The 11,830-nt window shown below is 51.4% G+C and overlaps 1 protein-coding gene across 1 annotated transcript; it reads left to right on the top strand.

Annotated features, from left to right (window-relative positions):
* Positions 1-1,591: 1,591 nt before the first annotated feature.
* On the top strand, positions 1,592-3,044 carry LOC142803129 (uncharacterized). The gene is made up of 7 exons (XM_075888232.1): positions 1,592-1,852; positions 2,012-2,236; positions 2,323-2,385; positions 2,447-2,524; positions 2,632-2,700; positions 2,760-2,837; positions 2,911-3,044. Exons 1-7 carry the CDS (start codon positions 1,618-1,620, stop codon positions 3,042-3,044), a joined length of 882 nt encoding a protein of 293 aa, XP_075744347.1. The 5' UTR covers positions 1,592-1,617.
* The last annotated feature ends 8,786 nt before the right edge of the window (positions 3,045-11,830 follow it).

Raw genomic sequence — 11,830 nt, 5'->3', positions numbered from 1 at the left:
ATGTGTTTCATGAACGCTACTCGAGGGCTCCTTCGCCAAGGGCCGACTCGAGAAACGCTCCTTCACTTGACTTACGCAAGACGCATCTGGTAGCGAGGGTATGTGATAAAACACCACAATAAATAACAAAAATTTAGGTTGAAACACTTTGGATAGGTTAAAATATTGTCGACTGTCATTAAATGTGTATACGATGGAAGTATTAGGCGAGATTTCAAATACTATAAGCTAGTTTCGATATCAGGCAGGCATTATATTAGCCAGGCCACGCCAGAGCCGAAGCCGCCAGGATTAGATGGCGGTTTTGCGAAGACTCGTTTGCACGCGTGAATGAAGTTTTGTTGCCCCTCGTGTCGTGGTGCCGTAGTGACGAACGGTGCAATGTCTTTCAACGATGACCATCGCGTCGCGCGTGACGGCGGGAAGACCACCGCAACGCGGTTCGTGCTCACGCGTGAGGAGCGTGAACTGCTTGTCAATCTGGTGACGCGGCACAAGGCAGTTATCGAAAACAAGAGAACTGACGCGCTCACCAAGCGCGCTAAGGACAGTGCCTGGGAAAAGGTGACAAGCGAATACAACAGGCAACCAGGCATTCGTTGCGTTACGGTTAAAGCCCCTATATTTTGGAAAGTAGCGACTTTCTTGGATCTTTGCTGCCGTTTCCCTTACCCGCCACTTCCCTCCTCGCACACTCTCTCAGGAGGGGAGACGACAGGGCTTCCGCGGGCCCTAATTGGCTGCGGGGAGCGAAACGTCACCGTGACGTCTCCGCCCCTCGTCGAGCGGGGGCCAAACTTGTTTGCCTTTTTCTTTTTTTTTTACCGCTGGTCGCCATTTGCCGCCCTGTCGCCACAGCGACGTTCAGCGCGCACGTGCTTCTTCGCGCTTGTTTTTATCATCGCAATGCCGTTCTGCTGCGTCTATCAATGTAATAGCAGAAGCGAAAAAGGATTCTCGCTGTTCAACATTCCGTGGGGAAAAAGAGATGTCCAGCGCAAGAAGCAGTGGCTGCACAATATCGGAAGAAAAGACTTTGCGCCTACCAGAACGACTTCTTTGGGTGAGGTAAACTATAATATTTGGTATTTCCCCGCCGGCACGAGAAGTTCATAGAATGTGGTGAATTCGCTCTTTCACATTCACAGCTATTTCTAATTTTTGCGAAACCAGGCTTCTTTTTTGCGGAGAAGCGGGTCGGGACACCGCAAAGTGAGGTACAGCAAAATGCGCGCCTCTGCATCGATTGCAACTTTAATGCGGATTTAAGATACCTTTCTTAAAAATATATACATTTATTTTCCCCTCTCTATTGGTCTGTAACGACGTGCTATTTCAGTAGAATTTTTTCCACGTGTCTTAAAAAATTGCTGCACAGCTGTATTTTGTTTTAGACATGCTGTAAAGTAGTTTTTTTATGGTAAACAAAAAGCCGCTTACTGTAATATGTTAGTCATGTCCAGCAACACGTAATTTTTCAATACTACAGTATTTAAATTTGTATTGTAATTTGTGAGGTACCGGTTAGAGCTCATGTGCAAATATGAACTTCTAAATCGCAACAGGAGGACATTGAGGCTATCATTCAGCTCTTTTTTTTCTTTTTTGCAAATCGGAATGGGTCAAAACCAATACCTGAGAAGTGTTCGGGATACGACAGTTTCAAATAATCGTATTATTGTTTTGCAGCTCCATTTTACTGAAGATCAGTTTGAACCATTGATACTGCAGAAGTATGGAAAAAAGAAGTTGAAACCAAACGCCGTTCCAACTTTGTTTTCGCACCGGCCGGCTCCGAAGCAACGAAAACCTCCCGCCAAAAGATGCGAAATTCGCACACACTTGCACCAAGGTGAGCGATCTCAGGAATGACAATAACCTCTACTGATAATTTACAATCGATATGCGTTATCTTGGCATTTGAATTAGTGTAGCCAATATTATCCGAAGTTATTTGCGCAGATAAATGCACGCGAGTGTCATTCAGTGCATGACTTCATTGTTGTCGCAGGCAAGGTGAACTTCGGGACATGTGAAAGTAGCAGCGGTCAAGAACATGTTGCCTCGTTATCGCCTGGTTCTGCGTCCAACTCCTCAACTTCGTTCGTTGGGGAGAAATATGCGGGATCCTCCTCCGCCAGCCTGTCGGTGCCGACGCAACAGACACAACTTGCAGTGATGGGTTTGGACGACGAAAGCGTAATAGCGCCTGTGGAAAGCCTGCCCGAGGTTCCTCGTAAGATTATTTTTTTGCTGTTTGCGATTAATGTTGAAGCACCTTCTGTTTGTTCACAGGGTTTTTATGTTATATTTTATTTACAGCTGAAGTCCCACTAAGCCCGCAGTCCAGCAATAGCCAGGCACACATGGACGTGGCTTTGTCAGGTGAGAAATGATAGCTTTGTTTAGGGCTTGTCGATTTTTTTTGCTGATTTGCATTCCACAGGTTCGCTTGTTCCTGTGACTTCAATTGCCAGTGACAGCACAGCTTCAGATTCAAGTAGTCCTTTGGCTACTGCAGAACGTACGTTTTATCTATTTTGTTCTTTTTCCTCGCTTTCAACATCTGTCAAGAGGAGCTATGTTTAGGAGAACGATGATGTTCTAAGATTTGTCTTTTTTTGTTGTCAGCCGAAGAGCCCCTTCACTTGCCCACCAGTAACAGCGGCAATCACTTCATCACCAAAGATGTTTCTAATGGTAACCACTATCTTTAACGTGTGGCTTTGAAATGTATGCAACAATAATTCTTTGTGCAGGTTCCCCTCATGCAACACACCAGCTTGTGCCTACCGCCAGTCTCGGAGTGCCTCCTGTGTCTTCGCACCTGGAGGCCTGTAAGAAACTTTCTGTGGTGATCTGTAACGCATACGATGGGTTTGTCGCCTCAGGCTTTTCGTCTTTTTTTAGCATCTCAGCAGGCGCTGTTGGATGGGATAGCGCAGCTGGAGCGCGTTCAAGAGAACACCGTGAGAAAATTGGTCACAGCAAGAAAGATACCTCAAAAGCGAAAACGAAAAGTCCTGCTTGAAGAAGAGGATTAGGGGCCTTTTCAATGAAGACCAAATGCGTTCGATGGAGCGGTTGTCAACCCAAGGAATGCGGTGGGAAGCCAGCACCCTTGTTCACTCCCTGAGGCTGCACCTGACTTGTGGATCCCGTGGCTATAACTTCCTAAGAGAATATGGATACCCGATTCCGGCAGAAAGAACGCTTCAAAGGCACATTCAACACGTCAAGTTTCGACCAGGACTCCTGACCGATATTCTGGACCCCCTAAAGATAAAGGTATTCAATGCTCATAGCCAAAACTACGCTGCACGTGTGGAATGTACTGTAACGCGCAAATACCTACCCCATTCCATAATACTTGTTTACCTGGGCATATGTAATGTTTTTTTGAAATATCTTTTGGCGTTAGTCATAATTTAATCGCAGCGGAACTCCTTGGAACAACTTTTCTTTTATTTGCTATTGCAGGTCAGCCTCATGAAGCGTGAAGAGCGGCATGCAGCACTCATGATAGACGAAATGCAAATAACTTCAGGACTTGTGTATGACCACTCGTGCGGTGCCGTTCTGGGGGCGCCCACGCTCCCTTTAGCAGATGGCTCTCTACCTGATGATAGCCTAGCTACCCATGGGTTAGTTTTCATGCTTTGTGGCCTGTCATCCAGGTGGAAACAGGTAGTTGGCTATCATCTTACAGAGAATTCTTTTTGCGTAAGTTCTCTTAAGGGGGGACGCGGCACTTCGGGACCGAAAATCAGCCAGAAAATCGAGTCTTCGCGGATCTTCTTTTCGCGTTCCCGACATCATTGCGCACCTATTTACAAAATTTCATAGCCGAATACCATCAACTTTTATCGTTATTCAACTTTAAAAAACCGAAAACGGGCGTCCTGCCCTTTAAATTGAGGGCGAATAGCACAGGTTTCAGCTCTACGATACGCGGGAACTACGCGCTCGATCGGCGCCATTTTGGTCTTGTTTGAAAGAACGCGTTTTCAGCTGTTTTTTTTATTCAGTAAGCAACATTGAGCGTTTCCCCGGCTCGAAAAACGGGGCCTCAAAGACGAAGAGCCGCGCTCACTGCCATTGGCTAATTGGCGCACGTGACTGAAATGGCGCTTTCCGGTTGGCTGGAAGCTCGCGGCTTGCGCCTGCATACGCGACCCGACGCCATTTTGAAAGGGTTACCGCTGTGACGCCTCGAAATCGGCAGAGCACTCTGAAGCTTCTGATCGTATCGCCATGCCTGGAAACGCAAAAAAGTATCGGACCGTGCACGCATTTGGTCGCAGGAAACGCAAAGGTCGTGGGAGAAAGTCTACGAAGTCATCAGAGCCCTTGGTTGACTCCGACGAACGATGTGTCGACGCTCCGCGGCCGTTCAGCGATGGTGCGACCGAGCGCGTTGCCTCCGACGACGATGACGGTGAAGCGAACTCCGGACGACTACGAATCGACGCCAAGGTGGTGACAAACGCCGAAGTTGACGAAAATCATGCCTGGGAGAAAGCGACGCTCGACCGGCTTTTATCAGCGCCAGCAACTGCACGGAAAATTGACTTTTTCACCGTGAGTTGTAGCGAGGCAACCGCACAGGACTCGGACCACGCTGCTCCTTATCTGCTTATGCATCTAGATATCCTAAACGCGATAATGGGTGCCTTGTGTTGCAAAGCCTGCCACGGACTGGCTACGATCGTCAGAGGGGATCGGGACTACGGACTTGCCGTGAAAGTGCTAGTGCAGTGTGAAAGGTGCGGCGAGATCGCGAATGAATGGACTTCGCTCCGCGCGAACGGCACGAAAACGTGCAATCCGTTTGAAGTAAATCTTCTCGCTTCGAGGGCGATGGTGGCTACCGGCAACGGCCAAACGAAAATGAACGATATTTTCGCAACAATGGGCATCTCACACCGCGGTATGCACCACAAGACGTTTCAGCGGCATTTGAAGAACACGCTGGCACCCGCTGCAACGCGAGCGGCTGAGTCCGCTATGAGCGAATGTGCGGAAAAGGTTAGAACAATTTATGATGACTTGTGCTTCGGCCACCGGGGCAATATTGCCGTTAGCTACAACGGCACGTGGAAGACGCGAGACCATTCTTCCCACATCGGCGTGGGCACAGTTATCGAATTATTTAGTGGCTACGTGTTGGACTACGTCGTTCTTTCCAACTTTTGCCTAGGCTGCGAGGTGGGCCCAAAGCCTAGTAGTGAGGGCTATCAAGAATGGAAGGCTAACCACAAATGCCAAAAAAATACGAACAGCAAAGCGGGGCAAATGGAAGTGGAGGCGGCTCTAATTCTATTTCAGAGGTCGCTTGAACGCCATGGCCTGCGCTACACAACTATGCTGTCTGATGGAGACTCTAGGACATTTTGCGCCATACAAGACGCCAAGGTGTATGGTTACATTGACGTGCAGAAGGAAGACTGTATTAATCATGTACAGAAACGGATGGGCACCGCATTGAGAAACCTGGTGCAGAAACAAAAGTGCGATGGGAAAAGAAGCCTTGGTGGGAAAGGCAGGCTCACAGGTGAGCTGATCACCAGGCTGAGCACATATTATGGCCGGGCTCTGAAATCGCATGAAGGTGACGTGGGCGAGATGCAAAAGGCTGTGATGGCCACATACCGCCACGTCACCTCCACTGATGAATGCTCGGACCACAGTCTGTGCCCAGCTGGTGAAACTTCATGGTGTCGGCACAATGCCGCAAAAGCAAAGGGTGAGCCCGACCCCAGGCATGCCTACAATCTACCGAAAGACGTGGCAGAGGCATTACTACCGGTTTATACCCGGCTTTCGGAAAGAGCCCTGCTTTAGAGGTGCGAACGCGGCAAAACGCAGAACTCCAACGAGAGCATACATTCGGTAATCTGGAGTTTGGCCCCCAAGGAGCACCATGCGTCCCTGTTCACTGTGGAAGCAGCTGTTGCAGAAGCAGTGCTGCGCTTCAACACGGGCAGTTTGAATTCTGCAACGGCAATCTTAGGTGAAATGGACATGAATGCGACAAGTACTGGTGCCAGGAGAGCGAGAGAAAAAGACCACCGTCGCAGCATTGTCTCCAACAAGAAAAGAACAGCCTCATTGGAACTCCGGAAGCTAGTGAAGAGGAGGCATGAGCACAGAATGCATTCAGACTATGCTTCTGGTGCGTTTTGAGGTTGTCTTGTTGCATCTTCTGCAATAAAAATGTGTGCCCACGTTTTTTCTCGATTTCTCAAAACGACAATTTTCATGTGCTTCCCATTATGCCGGAGCAATATCTCTTGTTCTATCTGGGTTATCATTACGATTTCTTTTTTGTTTCGAAGATAAATGCAGGGGATGTGTCGTAAAGTAAGTTTTATTGTAATAATTTTTGGAGAAAATTCTCTAAATGGATCTTTTGTTTCAAGTGTAGATGGGGAAATTTTTCATGTCATATTCAACATCCCACAACTTTGCTTCGAAATAGCCTAGAACAATGATTTATACTTTATTGCACACTGTGAACATACCGAATTGGTTCTATAGGTTGCACATCAATATCCAAGTTACAGTTAATTAGCTAATTAGGCCTTAATTGTGTCACGCACTAACCCTAAATCACACACCACACACCGCTACGTCCTGCCACTCCTTCCAACCAGCACGAACTCTCCCTTCCCCACACGCACAACCCCCACCACTCCAGTCCCAATGATGATGATGACGCCGTCACGTAGTGCCCTCTCTCGGCCAAGTCCCGATGATGATGACGCCGTCACGTAACGCCCTCTTTCGGCCACCCTCACAGGTCTCCCCCCCTCCTCAAAATGTGAAGCCACCACTACACATCGCCTGCAGCGTCATGGTACAGTGTCAGCTGATCTGCGTGTCCCACACCGTGGCGACGACCCGTTTTGGGGTCCACTAGAACAAAGTCATTCTGTCCCACATGTCTCACTGCCCGAAAGGGACCGGAACGCCGGGGTGCAAGCTTCGAGGAGAAGCCCTTGGTGGCATCGCTGAGGGAGTGGCTTTCGAGCAGAACAAGATCACCCTCCTGTATTGTCAGTGGCCGCCTGTGCTGGTCGTAGCGAGTCTTCTGAGCGCGCCACATGTGGTTTTGGTGTGTCCTGGAGAAGTCAAGCACCTCCTGCAGACACTTGGAGACCTCAGTAGCAAATGCACGGTATGCTGTCGCAGGAGGCTCCGCGTCGTCTTTGGCCTCATCCTGTGTCCATGGGGTTCTCAGCTCCCGGCCATAACAGAGGAAGGCAGGCGTGTAGCCCGTGACAACGCTTTCAGCCGTGCGCATGGCCAGGGCGATTTCAGGGATGTGCTGGTCCCAGTATTTGTGGTTAGAACAATGAGCCCTAAGGCACTGCTTGATAATGCCGTTGTGGCGCTCCACCATTTGCCCGGCAGGGCGGTACGGAACAGTGTGTCGGTCTTGTATGCCCCAATGCTCAAGGAGGCCCTTCCACAACCTGCTTACAAACGGCTTTCCATTATCACTGGAAATGGAGACAGGTGTGCCATGTCTGCAAAAAACCTGGATCATGCAGGCCACCACACTTTTGCTGTTTGCTGCCCGCAATGGAAAAAGTTCAATGAACTTGGTGAACTTGTCAATCACCACGAGAAGGTACTTGTGGCGTCGAGGTGTCATAGGCAAGGGCCCAATTATGTCCACGCTGAGCTGTTCCATAGGGGCAGTGGCCCATCGACTGCTCATCAGCCCTTCTGGCTTCTGCCGGTGGGCTTTGGTGCGCTGACAAACCTGGCAGCATCGCACATACTTGGATATGTCCGAGCGCATACCCAGCCACACGAAATTTCGAGAAACGCGTTTGAGGGTCTTAAAAAAGCCGGAGTGGCCGCTAATCGGGTGGTCATGGGACAGTCGCAGGACCAAGTTGCAGAGATGGTTTGGTAGCCAAGGTACTTTCCTGTTCCCTCGGTGCTGTACAAGCAACCCACTCTCTTCCATCTCGGTCGTCTCCGCCAGGTCTTTTATCAAAGGTTGATCACTGTCAGTGGGCGGAAGCTTTCCTCCCTTCATCACAGTTCGTAATTTTGACAGTATGGGGTCCTGCTCTTGTTTCTGGGCGAGGAGCCCTGCATCATTCAAGACAGTAGTGTAGTCCACTTCAGATGCTACAGCAGCTGCCTCAAAGCTGATTTGTGGGCTGGGCTCTGGAACAGCCATAGGGAACAGCGTCTCATGTAGACTCGGGTTTGGAACTTCCTGGTGCTGAAGGGGAGCTCTGCTCAAGGCGTCGGCTGGCACATTTGCAAGACCCCGCCTGTGCTTGATTCTGCAGTTGAAACCTTGCAGCCGCAAAACCCAACGCTTTACACGTGGTGAGGCCTGGTCTGTGGTGAACATCCAGGATAGTGAGGAGTGATCACAGTGTACCTCAAACTCGATGAACTCAAGGTATGGTCGGAACTTGTCCACTGCCCACACCACAGCCAGACACTCCCATTCTTGCACAGTATAGCGCTGCTCTGCCTCAGTGAGGACCCTGCTAATGAAGCTTATTGGACGCAGTTGAGCATCACTCTCGGCTGCCTGCAGAAGCACCGCTGCAATGCCGACTCCACTGGCGTCTGTTTCCACCACGAATGGTCTGTTGAGGTCCGGCAAGTTTACAACAGGGACTGCCTAAGCCAGGCCCAGGCTCCAGGCCAGGGACTGCTTAAGTGCTCTAAAGGCTTCCTCTTGCTGCAGCTCCCACCGCCAACGTTGCTTTTTCTTAAGGAGTTCTGTGAGTGGACGTGCAGTGATAGAAAACTGAGGTATGAACCCTCTGTAATAGCCTGCTAGTCCCAGGAAGGCCTGCAGCTGTTTGAGTGTTGTTGGTTGAGGATAGTCCAGCACCGCTCGCACTTTTTCCTTGTCCGGCCTACACTGCCCGGGCGATATTTCATGGCCAAGGAACTTAAGGTATTGACAGCACACGTGCACCTTCTCTGGGTTAATGGTCAGCTGTACCGAACTTATCCGCTTCAACACCTCTCGAACATGCTCAAGATGATCCTCTAGGGTCTCCGAATACACCAGGACATCATCAAGAAACGCCATGGCAAACTGGTGATTAATTTCCTCCAGTAGTCGGTCCATCAGGGTCTGAAACGTGGCAGGACCTCCGGCAACTCCAAAGGGCATTCTCATAAACTCGAAGGTTCCCCGATGGCAAATGAATGCTGTCTTTGGAATATCTTGCTCTTGAACAGGGATTTGAAAAAAACCCTGTGAAAGATCAAAACTTGAGAACCACCTGGCTTGTCCCAGCTGTGCCAGCAACCAATCAGTCCTCGGCATGGGGTAGACTGGCACCTTAGTGCGTGCATTTAGCTGGCGGTAATCCACAGCCATGCGGTAGCCACCAGACTTCTTCTCAACCAGGACTGGAGCACTGGCATGCTGACTTTGGCTAGGGCGGATGAGGTTCTGTGCCAGCAGGTCTTGAATGCAGTTGTCCATGATGGCCTGCTTCTTGGAATTCACTGGTCGCAGTTTGCATCGAACAGGTGGGTTGTCTCCCGTGTCTATGCGATGCTCTGCCAGGGTTGTGCAGCCCGGAGTTGTGGTGAAGATTTCGCTGAACTCTTCTAAAATGTGTTTCATGCGTGGGTCTAGGTCCGACGAGTGGCCGGAAATGATCACATTGCAGGCTGCAGTCGCCTCCGGCACACTGGCACACACAGTGGCATCGCTCTCAGCAAAAATGCAGCGCAGACTGTCTCCAAAATCATCCACTGCCTCTGGCTGTACCTTAACGGCCTTGACAAACGGCACAATTCTTTGTGGTTCTGTGCCGATAGTCCACCCACCAAGTGACACATGCAGAGAGATGCAACTCACCGTCAGGAAATCCCTACCAAGGACAACGTCACGGCACAGGTCAGGAACGCACAAAAACTGCTGTCTGCGGCAACCGGCAGCCCACTCGATCTGGCACTTCAGAGACATGGTTGACTGCGACCAGCCTGATGCCAAACGCAACACACGTATGTCTGCCTTGGGTTTGGCTCCAGAAGCTTGGGCCGCCGCCGCGGCGTGCGGTCCGAAGAAGCTTACACTTGAGCCTGTATCTAGCAGGGCCTTGAACGTCGACGACCCGATACGGACGTCCATAAGGGGCTCTTTGCCACCGGCTGTGGTCGCTACTTGGTGCGCACTGCCGTAGGTGCCCGCCGGGGCAGCACCTACCGCCACTGGTTTCCCGGGCACTGTGCTTGCAGGTGACCGGATCGCTGGCACCGGAAGCAAACGGGTGGCCCCATTCGTCGACCCGTGGCACAGTTACGAGATATGTGGCCGAATCCACCACAGCGATGGCACTGCACACGCACTGCTCCACTCGCGGGCTCCTGCCGCGGCATCGGTCCCGGCCCGTAGGGTGAGAACGGAGGCGCTGTGTCGCACGAGTACTGTCGGTCCCGGCAGTACGACGGGTCTAGCGCAGCTGGATGCAGTGGCCAGTGATAAGTCGGCGGTGCCGGTGGGGCAGCAGCAAACGAAGCGAACGACGCCGTCCCCATAGTGTTCGGCTGCGGCAGTGAGCGATGGTCGGGGTCCTGGCTAGGGCGGAACGCCAGATCTCTGGCTACTTGGTTGCTCGGAAGTGGCGGTGGTCTGTAATGGAGGCGACGCCAAGCCCGCTCCATTAGGCCGTCGGCTGCCTTCACCAACTCGGCGAGGTCGTTGTAGGCATGCCGCTCCGCCAAATCTTGCAACTGAGGGTGCATCTGCCTCAGTACGCGCTGCACCTTCTCGGCTTCGGAGACCTCTTCCCCTATGCGGTCGTAAAAAGTAGCGATGGCATATATAAACTCTTTCAAATTTTCTTCCGGGTACTGCGTGCACTGTTCGAGCTCCGCCTTCAGGCGTTGCTCCGCGTCAATCGACGAGAACTCGGAGCGGAAGGCGGCGGTGAATTGCTCCCACGAGTCGAACCCGCGCACGAACCGCCACCACAACTTCGCGCCACCCTCGAGGGCAGCCGGTACCACGTGTGTCAGTCGCTTATCGGCGGCGACCCCAGTCACGAGGCAGAAGTTCTCCAAACGTTCAAGAAACTCCTCCGGCGACTGCAAGTCTCTAGCACCGGAGTAGCGGGGGAGGTGCGCAGCGGCGAGCCGAGGCGCAGAGTCGTCGGTGGCCCGAGGGACCGCGCCAGTGTTAGCGGCCCCAGTCCATGCTCCCACGTGCGGAGCCGTGGGCAGCGGCGTCGCCATCACTCGATCGCGCACGACCGCCGCGATTCGTTCGCGCTCCATGACGGAGCCGTTGGTGCCCAGCAACAGCTCTTCAACGAGTCTTTGGAGCCTAGGCATGTCGTTCGCTGCTGTTGTCGGGCCTGAAGCCATCCCGGACGAGCCCCCACTTGTCACGCGCTAACCCTAAATCACACACCACACACCGCTACGTCCTGCCACTCCTTCCAACCAGCACGAACTCTCCCTTCCCCACACACGCAACCCCCACCACTCCAGTCCCAATGATGATGATGACGCCGTCACGTAGTGCCCTCTCTCGGCCAAGTCCCGATGATGACGACGCCGTCACGTAACGCCCTCTCTTGGCCACCCTCACAATTGAAAAAGTCGCAGTTCATTATATCTTTAAAACTAATTGTCACAGCAAAAAAAGAATTAGATTTTTGAAATCAGCAGTAAAATCTACATAGGCTCTCCAAATTTGACTGAGGTACTCGCAAAAATAAAAGAGTTTTTGGAAGGTGTAGCATCCCCCCTTAAAGATAAACTCATCAAAATAATAACTGCATGCAAATCCCTAGGGCTCAAAATTCATGTTGTTGTTTCGGAC

This window comes from Rhipicephalus microplus, chromosome 3, assembly GCF_043290135.1.
Source record: "Rhipicephalus microplus isolate Deutch F79 chromosome 3, USDA_Rmic, whole genome shotgun sequence".
In the NCBI taxonomy this organism is placed as follows: Eukaryota; Metazoa; Arthropoda; class Arachnida; order Ixodida; family Ixodidae; genus Rhipicephalus; species Rhipicephalus microplus.
Note: the sequence above shows the minus strand (reverse complement) of the source record. Positions and strands in the feature narration are given on the sequence as shown.

Excerpts from the sequence above, each read along its gene's own strand:
- LOC142803129 (XM_075888232.1), top strand. The coding sequence starts at position 1,618 with ATGGGTCAAAACCAATACCTGAGAAGTGTTCGGGATACGACAGTTTCA. Across the intron at positions 1,853-2,011 it reads TCGCACACACTTGCACCAAG|GCAAGGTGAACTTCGGGACA; the intron begins GTGAGCGATCTC and ends TTGTTGTCGCAG. Across the intron at positions 2,838-2,910 it reads GTCTTCGCACCTGGAGGCCT|CATCTCAGCAGGCGCTGTTG; the intron begins GTAAGAAACTTT and ends GTCTTTTTTTAG.